This window comes from Lipotes vexillifer, unplaced genomic scaffold (genome assembly GCF_000442215.2).
Source record: "Lipotes vexillifer unplaced genomic scaffold, Lipotes_vexillifer_v1.1 scaffold733, whole genome shotgun sequence".
Classification (NCBI taxonomy): Eukaryota; Metazoa; Chordata; class Mammalia; order Artiodactyla; family Lipotidae; genus Lipotes; species Lipotes vexillifer.
Window position 1 is genome coordinate 202318 of NW_006799374.1, and position 17998 is coordinate 220315.

The 17998-nt window shown below is 41.5% G+C and overlaps 1 protein-coding gene across 1 annotated transcript in view; it reads left to right on the forward strand.

The window, feature by feature from the left end:
* FMN2 (formin 2) overlaps positions 1-17998 on the forward strand; it is a 312599-nt gene that overhangs the window by 106704 nt on the left and 187897 nt on the right. The window contains exon 7 of the mRNA XM_007471613.1: positions 17215-17941. Coding sequence (XP_007471675.1) covers positions 17215-17941 — 727 coding nt within the window. The remainder of the gene's footprint in view (positions 1-17214; positions 17942-17998) is intronic.

Consider the following 17998-nt stretch of genomic DNA (forward strand, 5'->3'; position numbering starts at 1 on the left):
AGAGCGGAGTCCTGACCACTGGAATTCCCCCTTTCTCTTCCTTTAAAACTTTAATTTTTAGTGAGAATCTGATTTAGGATCAGTCTCTCCTCCTTTTCTTCTTCTTCCCCCTCTTCTTCTTCCTGGCTTTTAAGTTTTATACATTCTTTTATTATACCTAAACCTATGATGAAAAATAGCTGGCTGAGGTAATAGCATTTAGGAATTAAGTTTGGCAGACTCACAGACATAGAGAACAGACCTGGGGTTGCCAAGGCAGGGGTTGGGGAGAGATGGAGTGCGAGGTTTTGGTCAGCAGATGCAAACTATTACATAGAGAATGGATAAACAACAAGGACCAACAGGGAACTATATTCAATATCCTGTGATAAACTATAATGGAAAAGAACATAAAAAAGAATGTATATATATGTATAACTGAGTCACTTTGCTCTACAGCAGAATTAATACAACATTGTAAATCAACTATGGTTCAACTTAAAAAAAAATAAAAGAAGTTTGGGAGAGAATGTATAAGATGGTAGAGTAGAAAGACCCTAAGCTCATCTCCTCCCCCTGCAGTTCACCCTGCAGACATAGATGCTGGTGGCAGCTGTTTGGGGAGCTTGTTCTACCACGTGGACATGGACACTGGTGCTGGCAAGGGCCATTTTGGCTCCAGTGCTGGGACACCTCAGGCTAAGTAACTAACTGGGCATGGACACAGCCCCATCCAACAGCAGACAGGCTGCCTTAAGAACCCTTGAGCCCATAGGTGTCTCTGGACCCAGTTCCACCCACCAGTGTGCAGACACCAGCTGTAAGCAAACCACAGCACTGCAGTCTGGACCAGCCATCCCATTAGAGAGCAGGCCCTTCCCAGTAGCAGGCCAACACAAGTGTCAAGAAAACTTGGGACCCACAGAAATCTTTGTTAGGAACTGGCACCATCCACCAGTGATCCGACACCTGCTCTAGGACCCCCGGGGCCCAGCAAACAGACCTCAGGACCTGTTTCTGCCCACCAGTAGGCTGGTACTTGTCCTAGGACCTGAGTTCACCCACCAGTGGGTGGGCAACAACCCTGGTATCACCTGGACCCTGAATCCTCCCACCAGAGAGCCAGCACTAGACCCAGGCTTCCCTGGGTTCTGAAGTCAACTGCCTCATGACCCACTTCTGCCAACCAGTGGCCAGAAGCCTCTGCACAAGCCACACCAGGTAACTAAATAGACTGGGAGCCACCAGGCCTACTGGATCACCCACATAATCAGCCTGCCACCACAGGAAGACCCAGACAGACGTCATAGGGGGGACCCCTAGAGCATATGGTTCTGGTGATGAGAGGGGAGTGTGCTGCTGGAATTCTGTCTCTTGCAAAAAAGCCCCTTCTTTAAGGTCGGGAAACATACCTACCAGACCCATAAAAGTAAAAACAGCAAGTAGGAAAAATGAGGTGACAGGCAAAAATGTTCCAGATGAAGGGACAAGATAAAACCTCAGAAGAAGAAGTGAGTGAAGTGGAGATAGGAAATCTACACAGGAAAGAGTTCTAGGTAATGACAGTAAAGATCAAAGAACTTGGGAGAAGAATGGATGCACAGAGTGAGAAGTTAGAAGTTTTCAACAAAGAGTCAGAAAATATAAAGAACAACTAAACAGATGTAGAATACAATAAGTGAAATGTAACATATACTAGAAGGAATCAATAGTAAAGTAAATGATATAGAGGAATGGATCAGCAAGCTGGAAGACAGAGCAGTGGAAATTGCTGATGCTGAACAGAAAAAAGAAAATGAAAAGAAATGAGGACAGTTTAAGACACCTCTGGGACAATATCAAGCATACTAATATTTGCACTGTAAGGGTCCCAGAAGGAGAAGAGAGAAGAGAAAGGGGCTGAGAACATAATTGAAGACATAATAGCTGAAAACTTCCCTAACCTAGGAAAAGGAAAGAGTTGCCAAGTGTAGGAAGTGCAGAGTCCTATAGAGGACTAAGCCAAAGAGGAACACACCAAGGCATATTGTAATTAAATTGGCAAAAACAAAAGGCAAAGAGAATATTAAACTCAGCAAAGGGGTAAGTGAATCCTGAGAGAGCGGCCAGCATGGTGGAGTAAAAGAACCCTAAGCTCACCTCCTGTCATAAGGACACCAAAATCACAAAAATGTGCAGAGCAACCATCATTGAAAAAGTCTGAAACCTACCAGAAAAGATCTCTACAACTAAAAACATAAAGAAGGAAGCACAACAAAACTGGTAGGAGGGGTGGAGTTGTGATATAATCAAATCTGACACTCTCTGGGTGGGCGACCCACAAACTGGGGAATAATTATATTACAGAGGGTTTCCCACAGGAGTGAGAGTTCTGAGCCCCATATCAGGCCCCCCAGTGTGGGGGTCTGACACTGGGAAGAGGAGCCCCCAGAGCATTTGGCTTTGAAGCCCAGTGGGGCTTGGCTGCAGGAGTTCCATGGGATTGGGGAAAACAGAGACTTCACTCTTATAGGGCGCACACAAAATCTCACGCACGCCAGGAACAAGGGCAAAAGCTACAATTTCATAGAAGCCTGGGACAGACCTACCTGCTGGTCTTGGAGGGTCTCCTGGGAAGGCAGGGGTGTCTCTGGCTCACTTTGGGGAGAAGGACACTGGTGGTGGACATGTCAGGGAGCATTCACCTGTGCAAGCTCTCCTGGAGGCTGACATATTGTCATCAAGGCCTGGTCCCACCCAACAGCCTGTAGGTGCCAGTGCTTGGACACCACTGGCCAAAGAAGAAATGGGGGAAGGACACATCCCCACCCATAGGCAGGCAGGCTAGAGACACAGCCACCTCAAGACACACCCTAGGCATGACCCTGCCCACCAGAGGACCAAGACCCAGCTCCACCCACCGGTGGGCAGGCACCAGCCCCTCACACCACAAAGCCTGCACAAGCTTCTAGGTCAGCCTCACCCACCAAGGGGCAGACACCAGAAGCAAGAAAACTATGGTCCTGCAGCCTGCAGATAGAATCCACAACTGCAGGCCAGACACTACCCTGGGACCGGCTGGCCCTTGGCCCCTGGGTGATGAAAGGAGAGTGAACTCCTGGGATGCATAGGGTGTTTCCTACAGAGGGCCACTTCTCCGAGGTCAAGAAATGTAACTGACCTACCACATATGTAAAAATACAAATAGCAATTTAGACACAATGAGGTGACAGAGGAATGCATTTAAGAAGAAGGAACAAGATAAAACTCCAGAAGAAGAAATAAGTGACATGGAGTTAGGCAATCTTTCTGAGAAAGAGTTCAGGGTAATGATTGTAAAAATGATCAAAGAACTCGGGAGGAGAATGGATGTACAGAGTGAAAATTAGAAGTTTTTTTTTTTTTTTTTAAACAAAGAATTAGAAAATATAAAAGCAGCAAGGGAAAAGGAACAAGTAACATACAAGGGAATTGCCATAAGGCTATCAGTTGAATTTTCAGAAGAAACTGTGAAGGCCAGGAGTCAGGGGCATGATGTATTTAAAGTGATGAAGGGGAAGAGCCCACAACCAAGAATATTCTACCCATCAAGGTTCTCTTTCAGGTGTTTGATTGAGAGATTAAAAGTATCACAGACAGGGCCTCCCTGGTGGCGCAGTGGTTGAGAGTCCGCCTGCCGATGCGGGGGATGCGGGTTCGTGCCCCGGTCTGGGAGGATCCCGCGTGCCGTGGAGCGGCTGGGCCCGTGAGCCGTGGGCGCTGAGCTTGCACGTCTGGCAACGGGAGAGGCCACGACAGTGAGAGGCCCACATATCGCAAAAAAAAAAAAAAAAAAAAAAAAAAAAAAAAGTATCACAGACAAGCAAGAGCTAAGAGTTCATCACCACCAAAACATCTTTACAACAAATATTAAAGGAACTTCTCTAAGTGAGAAAGAAAAGGTGACAACCAGAAATATGAAAATTATGAAAGGAAAAAGTTCATCAGTAAAGGCAAACATATAGTAAAGATAGGAAGTCATCCACACAAAAAGCTAGTAGGAATATTAGAAGACAAAAGTAGTAAAATCATCCATATCCACAATAAGCAGTTAAGTGATAGACAAAACAATTAAATGTAAAATATATCAAAAACAGTAATCAGGAGGCTAGAAGAATACAAATGCAGGGTTTGTATTTTTATTTTATTTGTTTACGTATTTAAAAAAAACTTTAGCTGTGTTGGGTCTTCGTTGCTACACGCAGGCTTTCTCTAGTTGTGGTGAGTGGGGGCTACTCTTCGTTGAGGTGTGCAGGCTTCTCATTGCAATGACTTCTCTTGTTGCAGAGCACAGGCCCTAGGCCCACGGGGTTCAGTAGTTGTGGCTCATGGGCTTAGTTGCTCCATGGCATGTGGGATCTTCCCAGACCAGGGGTTGAACCCATGTCCCCTGCATTGGCAGATGGATTCTTAACGACTGCACCAGCAGGGAAGCCCCAAATGCAGGGTTTCTATACCGTGCTTGAAATTAACTTACAGCAATCATGTATATATAAATATATATATTTTATAAATAAATAAATAAATAAATAAATATTTGTGTGTATGCTGCCAATAAGAGACTCACTTCAGATCTAAGAAGACATAGACTGAAAATGAGGGGATGGAAAAATGTATTCCATGCAAATGGATTGAAAAGAAAGCCAGGGTAGCAATACTTATATCAGAAAAAAATAGACTTTACAATAAAGACTGTTAAAAGAGACAAAGAAGGATATTACATTATGATCAAGGAATCAATCCAAGAAGAAGATATAAGAATTGTAAATATGTATGCACCCAACATAGGAGCACCTAAATACATAATGCAAATATTAACAGACGTGAAGGGAGAAATCAACAGTAACACAGTAATAAAGGCAGTTCTAAGAGAGATGTTTATAGCGATAAAGTTTATTTCATCAAACAAGAAAAATCTTAGATAAACCACCGAACCTTATACCTAAAGGAGCTAGAAAAAGAAGAATAAACAAAACCCAAATTTAGTTGAAGGAAATAAATCATAAAGATTAGAGCAGAAATAAATGAGAGAGTAAAAAAAAAGAATAGAAAAGATCAATGAAACGAATAGCTGGTTCTTTGAAATGATATTTTAAAAATTGATAAAGCTTTGACCACACTCATCAAGAAACAGAGAGGGCCCAAATCAATAAAATCCAAAATGAAAAAGGAAAACTTAAAACTGACACCTCAGAAATACAGAAGACCATAAGAGACTACTAAAAGCAACTATACACCAATAAAATGGACAACATAAAAGAAATGGACAAATTCTTAGAAAGGTGCAATCTGTCAAGTTGGAACTGGGAAGAAGTAGAAGATATGAACAGACAAATTACCAAGAATGAAATTGCATCAGTAATTAAAAAACAAAATCAAAAAACCAACTTCCAGGGCTTCCCTGGTGGCGCAGTGCTTGAGAGTCCGCCTGCCGATGCAGGAGACGCGGGGGTCCGGGAAGATCCCACATGCCATGGAGCGGCTGGGCCCGTGAGCCATGGCTGCTGAGCCTGCGCGTCCGGAGCCTGTGCTCTGCGGCAGGGGGGGGGGCCACAACAGTGAGAGGCCCGCATAACGCAAGGAAAAAAAAAAAAAAAAAACCAACTTCCAACAAACAAAAGACCAGATGGCTTCACAGGTGGATTCTACCAAAGATTCACAGAAGAGTTAACACCTAACCTTTTCAAAATAGTCCAGAAAAATTGCAGAGGAAAAAATGCTTCTGAACTCATTCTATGAAGCCAGCATAACCCCGATACCAAAACCAGACAAAGATATCACAAAAAAAGAACATTACAGGCCAATATCACCGATGAACATGGATGCAAAGTCCTCCTCAAAATATTAGCAAACTGAATCCAACAATACATCAAAAGGATCATACACCATGATCAAATGGGATTTATTCCAGGGATGCAAGGATGGTTCAGTGTCCTCAAATCAGTCAGTGTGATATATCACATTAACAAATTAAAGAATAAAAACATATGATTGTCTCAATAGATGTAGAAAAAGGTTTTGACAATGTTCAACATCCATATATGACTCAAACTCTCCAGAAAGTGGGTATAAACGAACATACCTCAATAAAATAAAAGCCTTATCTGAGAAACCCACAGCTAACATCATACTCAGTGGTGAAAAGCTGAAAGTATTTCCTCTAAGATCAGGGAGTAGACAAGGATGCCCACCCTCACCAATTTTATTCAACATACTAATGGAAGTCCTAGCCACAGCAATCAGACAAGAAAAAGAAATAAAAGGAATCCAGATTGGAAAGGAAGAAGTAAAGCTCTCACTGTTTGCAAATGATATGATACTATACATAGAAGATTCTAAAGACACCACTGGAAAACTACTAGAGCTCATCAATAAATTTGGTAAAGTTGAAGGATATAAAATTAATATAAACAAATCTGTCACCTTTCTATACACCTCAATAAACTATCAGAAAGAGAAACTGAGGAAACAATCCCATTTACCATCAAATTAAAAAGAATAAAATGCCTAGGAATTAAACCTACTTAAGGAGGTAAAAGGCCTGTACTTGGAAAACTATAAGACACTGGTGAACGAAATTGAGGACGACACAGACAGATGGAAATATATACTATGTTCATGAACTGGAAGGATTAATGTTTTTAAAATGACCATAGTACCCAAGGCAATCCACAGATTCAATGCAATCCCTATCAAAACATCAAGGGTGTTTATCACAGAACTAGAACAAATAATTTAAAAACTTTTATGGAAACACAAAAGACTCCAAATAGGCAAAACAATTTTGACAAAGAAGAACAGAACTAGAGGAATCAGGCTCCCTGACGTCACACTATACTGCAAAGTTACAGTAATCAGAACAAGATGGTACTCACAATGTTCATTGCAGCCAGGATATGGAAGCAACCTAAGTGTCCATCAACAGAGGAATGGGTAAAGAAGATGTGGTACATATATACAATGGACTATTAGCCATAAAAAGAAATGAAATTGAGTTACTTGTAATGAGGTGGATGGACCTAGAGTCTGTCATACAGAGTGAAGTAAGTCAGAAAGAGAAAAACAAATACCATATGCTAATACATATATATGGATCTAAATTAAAAAAAAAGGTTCTGAAGAACCTAGGGGCAGGACAGGAATAAAGACGCAGACATAGAGAATGGACTTGAGGACACAGGCAGGGGTAAGGATAAGCTGGGACGAAGTGAGAGTGGCATGGACTTATATATACTACCAAATGTAAAATAGATAGCTAATAGGAAGCAGCCACATAGCACAGGGAGATTAGCTCTGTGCTCTGTGACCACCTAGAGGGGTGGGATAGGAGGGTGGGAGAGAGATGCAAGAGGGAGGAGATATGGGGTTATATACATATGTATAGCTGATTCACTTTGTTATAAAGCAGAAACTAAGACACCATTGTAAAGCAAATATACTCCAATAAAGATGTTATAAAAACCCCCAAACAAACAAAACAAAACAATATGGTACTGACACAAAAACAGACACACAGATCCATGGAACAGATTAGAGAGTCCAGAAATAAACCTGAGCTTATATTGTCAAATTCATCTACAGCAAAGGAGTCAAGAGTATACAGTGGAGAAGACAGTTTCTTCAATAAGTGGTGCTGGGAAAACTGGACAGCTACATTTAAAAGAATGAAATTAGAATACTCTCTAACACAGTACACAAAAATAAACTCAAAATGGATTAAAGACCTAAATATCAATGTAACACCAGAAACCATAAAACTCTTACAAGAAAAGATAGGCAGAACACTGACACAAATGATAGCAATAGTTTTATGGATTTGTCTCCTAAAACAAAAGAAATAAAAACCAGCATAAATAGATGGGAGCTAATTAATCTGAAAAGCTTTTGCATGGTAAAGGAAGCCATTAACAAAATGAAAAGACAACCTACTAAATGGGAGAAAATTTGCAAATTATGTGACTGATAAGGGGCTAATATACAGAATATGTAAATAGCTCATACAACTCAACATCAAAAAACAAAAATCCTGGCACTTCCCTGGTGGTCTAGTGACTAAGACTCTGTGCTCCCAGTGCAGGGGGCCCAAGATTGATCCCTGCTCAGGGAACCAGATCCCATATGCATGCTGCAACTAAAGATCCCACATGCCACAGTGAAGGTCCTGCATGCTGCAACTAAGACCCGGTGCAGCCTAAATAAATAGATAAATATTAAAAACAAAAAGCAAAAACCCCAATTTAAAAATAGGCAAAAGACCTGAATAAGCTTTTTCCTAAAGATGACCTACAGATGGCCAACAGGCACATGAAAATATACTCAACATCATTAGTCCTCAAAGAAATGAAAATCAAAACCACAATATCACCTCACACCTGTCAGAATGGCTGTCATCAAAAAGAACACAATGACAGAATATGTATATGTATATATAACTGAGTCATTTTGCTGTGCAGAAGAAATTAACACGTTGTAAATCAAGTATACTTCAATAAAATTTTTAAAAAAATAATAAAAAAAGAAAATATAAGAAAAAGAAGGAACACAATAACAAATGTTGGTGAGAATGTGGAGAAAACAGACCCCACATACATTGTTGGTGGGAATGTGAATTGGTGCAGACACTATGGAAAACAGTATGGAGGTTTCTCAAAAAAACTAAAACCTACCATGTGACCCAGCAATTTCACTCCTGGGTATTTTTCTGAAGAAAAAAAAAAAAGAGAACACTAATTCGAAAAGACATATGCAGCCCAGTGTTCATAGCAACATTGTTTATAATTGCCAAGATATGGAAGCAAGCTAGGTTTCCATCAAGAGATGAATGGATAAAGAAGATGTGGTACATTTATACAATGGAATATTACTCTGCTATAAAAAAAAATGAAATTCTGGAAAAACCAGAATGAACTTTTTGGCCAATCCAGTAGTTTGTGTCATCTTTGTATTAACCTCTTAATTATTCCTCCATGGTAGATGAAGAGAGGGGAAGGTAGTAGGTGTCCATGCTGAGGATGGTGGCTCCTCGTTTTGGCCTCTCTTGGGGTCATCTGTGAAAAGCCCTGGGCGCTCTGGAGAAGCAGTTCTGAGCGTGGAGACCCTGCCCCCTCCCCTCTCATTCCAGCCTTAAGGGAGCAGTTGAGCCTGTGTGAGCAGGTGTGTGATCCTGAGCTTTAGTCAGCTGGAGTCTGTCCCCCTTCTCTCCTACCTCCTGTCCCTGCTTTTCTCCTTTTCCTCTACCTATTCCTCTCTCTTGTCTTTTCTTCTTACTCATCTGTTATTGGTAATCAGTTTACCCAGAGGGCTTCCTCCTTTTCTATAACCAAAACACTTTTTCCTGAAAGTGTCCCCTTGGGAGAGGAAGACACTGTGGGTGTGAGGGTGACCCACACGGGGGCACAGTTGCTCTCAGCCATCTTCATAAATTGTGGTGACAAAAGGCATCCCTTTCTGAAATGCCTTGGATAAAATATTTGAATTGTAGTAACGTGATGTAAGTTGTATACATGCACTTAAGATATATGAATATGCCCATATGGATATCAGAAATATTTCCCATTATCTTACTGGAGACCCTTTTAGAGATTATCTTTTTTAAAAAAATTATTATTAACATCTTATATTAGGAAGTACCTTTGTCATTGAACCAATATCAATACATTATTATTACCTAAAGTCCATACTTGATTCAGATTCCCTTAGTTTTTTTTTTCTTTTTTTTTATAATAATAGCTAACATTTATTGGGTGTTCATAATACACTACCCACTGTGCTAAGTAACTTATAGGCTTTATCTCATTCGTCACAACCATCAGAGATAAGGCACCATTATTATCTCCACTTCAAGGAAGGGAGATTTAATATTGGAAGGTTATGGAAGGAATAGTACCTTTGTCATTGAACCAATATCAATACATTATTATTACCTAAAGTCCATACTTGATTCAGATTCCCTTAGTTTTTTTTTTCTTTTTTTTTATAATAATAGCTAACATTTATTGGGTGTTCATAATACACTACCCACTGTGCTAAGTAACTTATAGGCTTTATCTCATTCGTCACAACCATCAGAGATAAGGCACCATTATTATCTCCACTTCAAGGAAGGGAGATTTAATATTGGAAGGTTATGGAATTCTTTTTTTTTTTTTTTTAAACAGCAGCTTCTTATTAGTCATCAATTTCATACACATCAGTGTATACATGTCAACCCCAAGCGCCCAATTAATCACACCCCTACTCCCACCCCCCTCCTCAGCTTTCCCCCCTTGGTGTCCATACATTTGTTCTCTACATTTGTGTCTCAATTTCTGCCCTGAAAACTGGTTCATCTATACCATTTTTCTAGGTTCCATATATATGTGTTAATATACGATATTTGTTTTTCTCGTTCTGACTTACTTCACTCTGTATGACAGTCTCTAGATCCATCCACATCTCAACAAATGACCCAATTTCGTTCCTTTTTATGGCTGAGCAATATTCCACTGTATATATGTACCATATCTTCTTTATCCATTCGTCTGTCGATGGGCATTTAGGTTGCTTCCATGACCTGGCTATTGGAAATAGTGCTGCAATGAACATTGGGGTGCATGTGTCTTTTTGAATTGTGGTTTTCTCTGGGTATATGCCCAGTAGTGGGATTGCTGGAGCATATGGTAATTCTATTTTGAGTCTTTTAAGGAACCTCTGTACTGTTCTCCATAGTGGCTGTATCAGTTTACATTCCCACCAACAGTGCAAGAGGGCTCACTTTTCTCCACATTTGTTGTTTGTAGATTTTCTGATGAAGCCCATTCTAACTGGTGTGAGGTGATACCTCATTGTAGTTTTGATTTGCGTTTCTTTAATAATTAGTGATGTTGAGCAGGTTTTCATGTGCTTCTTGGCTATCTGTATGTCTTCTTTGGAGAAATATCTATTTAGGTCTTCTGCCCATTTTTGGATTGGGTTGCTTGTCTTTTTTTTAAATTGACCTGCATGAGCTATTTATATATTTTAGAGATTAATCCTTTGTCCAATGATTCGTTTGCAAATATTTTCTCCTGTTCTGAGGGTTGTCTTTTCGTCTTCTTTATGGTTTCCTTTGCTGTGCAAAAGCTTTGAAGTTTCATTAGGTCCCCTTTGTTTATTTTGGGTTTTATTTCTATTAGTCTAGGAGGTGGATCAAAAAAGATCTTGCTGTGATTTATGTCAAAGAGCGTTCTTCCTATGTTTTCCTATAAGAGTTTTATAGTGTCTGGTCTTACATTTAGGTCTCTAACCCATTTTGAGTTTATATTTGTGTATGGTATTAGGGAGTGTTCTAATTTCATTCTTTTACATGTAGCTGTCCAGTTTTCCCAGCACCACTTATTGAAGAGACTGTCTTTTCTCCATTGTATATCCTTGCCTCCTTTGTCATAGATTAGTTGACCATAGGTGTGTGGGTTTACCTCTGGGCTTTCTATCTTGTTCCATTCAACTGTGTTGCTGTTTTTGTGCCAGTACCATATTGTCTTGATTACTGTAGCTTTGTAGTATAGTCTGAAGTCAGATTCCTCCAGCTCTGTTTTTTCCCTCAAGACTGCTTTGACTAGTCGGGGTCTTCTGTGTCTCCATGAATTTTAAGATTTTTTGTTCTAGTTCTGTAAAAATTGCCGTTGGTAATTTGATGGGGATTGCATTGAATCTGTAGATTGCTTTGGGTAGTATAGTCATTTTCACAATATTGATTCTTCCAATCCAAGAGCATGGTATATCTCTCCATCTGTTGGTATCATCTTTAATTTCTCTCATCAGTGTCTTATACTTTTCTAAATACAGGTCTTTTGTCTCTCTAGGTAGGTTTATTCCTAGGTATTTTATTCTTTTCGTTGCAATGGTAAATGGGAGTGTTTCCATAATTTCTCTTTCACATTTTTCATCATTAGTGTATAGGAATGCAAGAGATTTCTGTGCATTAATTTTGTATCCTGCAACTTTACCAAATTCATTGATTAAGTCTAGTAGTTTTCTGGTGGCATCTTTAGGATTCTCTATGTATAGTATCATGTCATCTGCAAACAGTGACAGTTTTACTTCTTCTTTTCCAATTTGTATTCCTTTTATTTCTTTTTCTTCTCTGATTTCTGAGGCTAGGACTTCCAAAGCTGTGTTGAATAATAGTGGTGAGAGTGGACATCCTTGTCTTGTTCCTGAACTTAGAGGAAATGCTTTCAGTTTTTCATCATTGAGAATGATGTTTGCTGTGGGTTTGTCCTCTATGGCCTTTATTATGTTGAGGTTGGTTCCCTCTATGCCTGCTTTCTGGAGAGTTTTTATCATAAATCGGTGTTGATTTTTGTTAAAAGCGTTTCCTGCATCTACTGAGATGATCATATGGTTTTTATTCTTCAGTTTGTTAATATGGTGTATCACATTGATTGATTTGTATATATTGAAGAATCCTTGCATCCCTGGGATAAATCCCACTTGGTCATGGTGTTTGATCCTTTTCATGTGTTGTTGGATTCCGTTTGGTAGTATTTTGTTGAGGATTTTTTCATCTATATTCATCAGTGATATTGGTCTGTAATTTTCTTTTTTTGTAGTATCTTTGTCTGGTTTTGGTATCAGGCTGATTGTGGCCTCATAGAATGAGTTTGGGAGTGTTCCTACTTCTGTGATTTTTTGGAAGAGTTTGAGAAGGATAGGTGTTAGCTCTTCTCACAGTGTTTCATAGAATTCACCTGTGAAGCCATCTGGTCCTGGACTTTTGTTTGTTGGAAGATTTTTAATCACAGTTTCAATTTCATTACCTGTGATTGGTCTGTTCATATTTTCGATTTCTTCCTGGTTCAGTCTTGCAAGGTTGTACCTTTCTAAGAGTTTGTCCATTTCTTCCAGGTTGTCCATTTTATTGGCATAGAGTTGCTTGTAGTAGTCTCTTAGGATGCTTTGTATTTCTGTGGTGTCTGTTGTAAGTTCTCCTTTTTCATTCTAATTTTATTGATTTGAGTCCTCTCCCTCTTTTTCTTGATGAGTCTGGTTAAAGGTTTATCAACTTTGTTTATCTTCTCAAAGAACCAACTTTTAGTTTTATTGATCTTTGCTATTGTTTTCTTTGTTCTTATTTCATTTATTTCTGCTCTGATCTTTAAGATTTCTTTCGTTCTGCTAACTTTGGGTTTCCTTTGTTCTTCTTTCTCTAGTTCCTTTAGGTGTAAGGTTAAATTGTTTATTTGAAATTTTTCTTGTTTCTTGAGGTAGGCTTGTATAGCTATAAACTTCCTTCTTAGAACTGCTTTTGCTGCATCCCATAGGTTTTGGGTCACCATGTTTTCATTGTCATTTGTCTCTAGGTATCTTTTGACTTCCTCTTTGTGTTCTTCACTGATCTCTTGGTTATTTAGTAATGTATTGTTTAGCTTCCATGTGTTTGTGTTTTTTATGTTTTTTCCCCTGAAATTCATTTCTAATCTCATAGCATTGTGGTCAGAGAAGATGCTTGATATGATTTCAATTTTCTTAAATTTACTGAGGCTTGATTTGTGACCCAAGATGCGATCTATCCTGGAGAATGTCCCATGAGCACTTGAGAAGAAAGTGTAATGTGCTGATTTTTGTTGGAATGTCCTATGAATATTAAATACATCTTTCTGGTCTGTTGTGTCATTTAAAGCTTCTCTTTCCTTATTTATTTTCATTTTGTTGATCTGTCCATTGTTGTAAGTGAGGTGTTAATGTCCCCCAGTATTATTGTTTTACTGTCGATTTCCTCTTTTACAGCTGTTAGCATTTGCCTTATGTATTGAGGTGCTCCTGTGTTGGGTGCATGTATATTTATAATTCTTATATCTCCTTCTTGGGTTGATCCCTTTGATCATTATGTAGTGTTCCTCCTTTTCTCTTGTAACTTTTTTTTTGTGGTACGTGGGCCTCTCACTGTTGTGGCCTCTCTCGTTGCAGAGCACAGGCTCCGGATGTGCAGGCTCAGAGGGCATGGCTTATGGGCCAAGCCGCACCATGGTATGTGGGATCCGCCCAGACCGGGGCATGAACCCGTATCCTCTGCATTGGCAGGTGGACTCTCAACCACTGCGTCACCACAGAAGCCCCCAACATTCTTTATTTTAAAGTCTATTTTATCTGATATGAGTATTGCTACTCCAGCTTTCTTTTGATTTCCGTTTGCATGGAATATCTTTTTCCATCCCCTCATTTTCATTCTGTATGTGTCCCTAGGTCTGAAGTGGGTCTCTTGTAGACAGCATATATATGGGTCTTTTTTTTGTATCCATTCCACAAGCCTGTGTCTTTTGGTTGGAGCATTTAATCCATTCACATTTAAGGTAATTATCGATATGTATGTTTGTATGACCATTTCCTTAATTGTTTTTGGTTTGTTTTTGTAGGCCCTTTTCTTCTCTTGTGTTTCTCACTTAGGGAAGTTCCTTTAGCATTTGTTGTAGAGCTGGTTTGGTGGTGCTGAATTCTCTTAGCTTTTGCTTGGCTGTAAAGCTTTTGATTTCTCCATCGAATCTGAATGAGGTCCTTGCCGGGTAGTGTAATCTTGGTTATAGGTTCTTCCCTTTCATCACTTTAAGTATATCATACCACTCCTATGTGGCTTGTAGAGTTTCTGCTGAGAAATCAGCTGTTAACCTTACAGTAGTTCCCTTGTATATTATTTTTTGTTTTTCCCTTGCTGCTTTCAATAATATTTTAAAAATTTATTTATTTTTGGCTGCGTTGGGTCTTCATTGCTGCATGCGGGCTTCCTCTAGTTGCAGTGAGGTGGGGCTACTCTCCGTTGTGGTGCGCGGGCTTCCCATTGCGCTGGCTTCTGTTGTTGCAGAGCACAGGCTCTAGGCATGTGGGCTCAGTAGTTGTGGCTTGTGGGCTCTAGAGCGCAAGCTCAGTGGTTGTGGCACACGGGCTAGGTTGCTCCACGGCATGTGGGATCTTCTCGGACCAGGGCTCGAGCCTGTGTCCCTTGCATTGACAGGCGGATTCTTAACCACTGTGCCACCAGGGACGCCCCAAAATTTTTCTTTGTCTTTAATTATTGCCAATTTGATTACTATATGTCTCGGCATGTTTCTCCTTGGGTTTACACTGTATGGGACTCGCTGCATTTCCTGGACTTGGGTGGCTATTTCCTTACCCATGTTAGGGAAGTTTACGACTGTAATCTCTTCAAATATTTTCTCGGTTCATTTCTCTCTCTCTTCTCCTTCTGGGACCCCTATAATGTGAATGTTTTTGTGTTTAATGTTGTCCCAGGGTTCTGTTAGGCTGTCTTCATTTCTTTTCATTCTTTTTCTTTATTCTGTTCCGCAGCAGTGAATTCCAGCATTCTGTCTTCCAGGTCACTTATCTGTTCTTCTACCTCAGTTATTCTTCTATTGATTCTTTCTAGTGTAGTTTTCCTTTCAGTTAATGTATTGTTCTTCTCTGTTTGTTTGTTCTTTAATTCTTCTAGGTCTTTGTTAAACGTTTCTTGCATCTTCTCGGCCTCCATTCTTTTTCCAAGGTCCTGGATCATCTTCACTATCATTATTCTGAATTCTTTTTCTGGAAGGTTTCCTATCTGCACTTCATTTAGTTGTATTTTGGGGGTTTTATCTTGTTCCTTCATCTGGTACATAGCCCTCTGCCTTTTCATCTTGTCTGCCTTTCTGTGAATGTGGTTTTTGTTCCACAGGCTGCAGGACTGTAGTTCTTCTTGCTTCTGCTGTCTGTTCTCTGGTGGATGAGTCTCTCTAAGGGGCTTGTGCAGGTTTCCTGATGGGAGGGACTGGTGGTGGGTTGAGATGGGTGTTTGCTGTGGTGGGCAGAGCTCAGTAAAACTTTAATCCACTTGTATGCTGATGGGTGGGGCTGTGTTCCCTCCCTGTTGGTTGTTTGGCCTGAAGCAATCCAACATTGAAACCTACCTGGGCTCTTTGTTGGGGCTAATGGCAGACTCTGGGAGGGCTCACACCAAGGAGTACTTCCCAGAACTTCTGCTGCCAGTGTCTCCATCCCCACGTTAAGCCACAGTCACCCCCCGCCTCTGCAGGAGACCCTCCAACACTAGCAGGTAGGTCTGGTTCAGTCTCCTATGGGGTCACTGTTCCTTCCCCCGGGTCCTGATGCACACACTACTTTGTGTGTGCCGTCCAAGAGTGGAGTCTCTGTTTCCCCCAGTCCTGTCAAAGTCCTGCAATCAAATCCCACTAGCCTTTAAAGTCTGATTCTCTAGGAGTTCCTCCTCCTGTTGCCAGACCCCCAGCTTGGGAAGCCTGACGTGGGGCTCAGAATCTTCATTCCAGTGGGTGGACTTCTGTGGTATAAGTGTTCTCCAGTCTGTAAGTCACCCACCCAGTAGTTATGGTATTTGATTTTATTGTGATTGCAACCCTCCTACGATCTCATTGCGGCTTCTCCTTTGTCTTTGCATGTGGGGTATCTTTTTTGGTGAGTTCCAGTGTCTTCCTGTCAATGATTGTTCAGCAGTTAGTTGTGATTCTGGAGTTCTCAGAAGAGGGAATGAAAGCATGTCCTTCTTCTCCGCTATCTTGGTTCAGGCTCCCAAGCTCGCAAATCCCTGCTCACATATTGTATCTCTCTCTGGGACACTTCTCCACCCCTTAGAGATTACCTTTTTTTTTTTTTTGCGATATGTGGGCCTCCCACTGTCGCGGCCCCCCCCGCTGCTGGACGCGCAAGCTCAGCGCCCATGGCCCACGGGCCCAGCCGCTCCGCGGCATGTGGGATCCTCCCGGACCGGGGCACGAACCCGCATCCCCTGCATCGGCAGGCGGACTCCCAACCACCGCGCCACCAGGGAGGCCCGAGATTACCTTTTAAAGGTTGTGATTAACTGTAAAACTCAGGATTTAAAGTGTCTTTAGGGAACTTCCTAGTAGCAGATGTTACTGGGCAGGAAGAGAGCAGCCTATGGTGGCATTATGTGGGTCTGTCACTCAGTCTCTTCTTCCCTCTTCTCAGCGGTCTGCCGGTCTTCCGTGATTTCATTCGAAGATTAGACAGGGGCCTTCGGACTTCATGGTCACGTGTGTAAACTAATTTGAAATCCGAGGACGGAAAAGCAGGGACCAGTGCAAGTAGTAATAGTGTCTTTCCATGGAGGGGGCGTTTAGAAGTATTATAACAAACAAATACATTTTGCTTAATTTTGTAAGACCAGTTTTTGGTATTTTGAGTATTCCTTATTTTATATCTAACTGTGATGTCTCTCTTGCCCCTCAGGAAGTTTGTGACATGAAATCTGAGGGTCAGGCCATTGTCATTCAGCAGCTGGAGCAGACCATTGAGGATCTGAGGACCAAAATAGCTGAGCTAGAGAAGCAGTACCTGGCCGCAGACCTGGAAGCGGCCACCTCTGGAGACACGTGTGTGCGAGCTCTCAGTTTGGGAGAAAAGGAAGTAGGACATCAAAGGATTTTACAGGCAAAGTCCATCCAGACGTCCTCGACAGAGGAGGGTGGGACACTGACACATCCTTCCATGGGTGCCTTGCCTGAGGCCACGAGTGGAGACTCAGCCGGGCTGTCCTCACCTCCTGGACCTCAGAACAAGTTCTGCGCAGAGATTTCTTTGGTTGTGTCTCCAAGGCGAATATCAGTTCAGCTCGATGCACATCCATCCCTCCAGGCTCCACCACCCACGTCACCGCCCTGGTCTGACGGTCAAGGACAGGCGAGCTCACAGCCTTCCCATCCTTCTTTTCACATGGAGTTTGAAACCAGCCACGAGCACTCTGCTTTCCCCTCCTCTGAAAACAGCCATGACATCCCCACTGCACTGCCTTTGTCTCCCAAATTCTCCCACCAGATGCCTGGTCTGGGCACTGTGGCTCCTCCACGGACCCCACCCCATGTCGTGCCTGAGCCCGCACTTCCCAGCCCACCGTGCCCCTCACCTCCTCCTCCGCCTGGTCCAGAGATGCTGCCACCCTGTCCCCTACCTTTGCCTGGTGAGGGAATTCCTTCTGCCCCGCCTCTTCCCACAGTAGGAATTCCGCCCGCCCCCC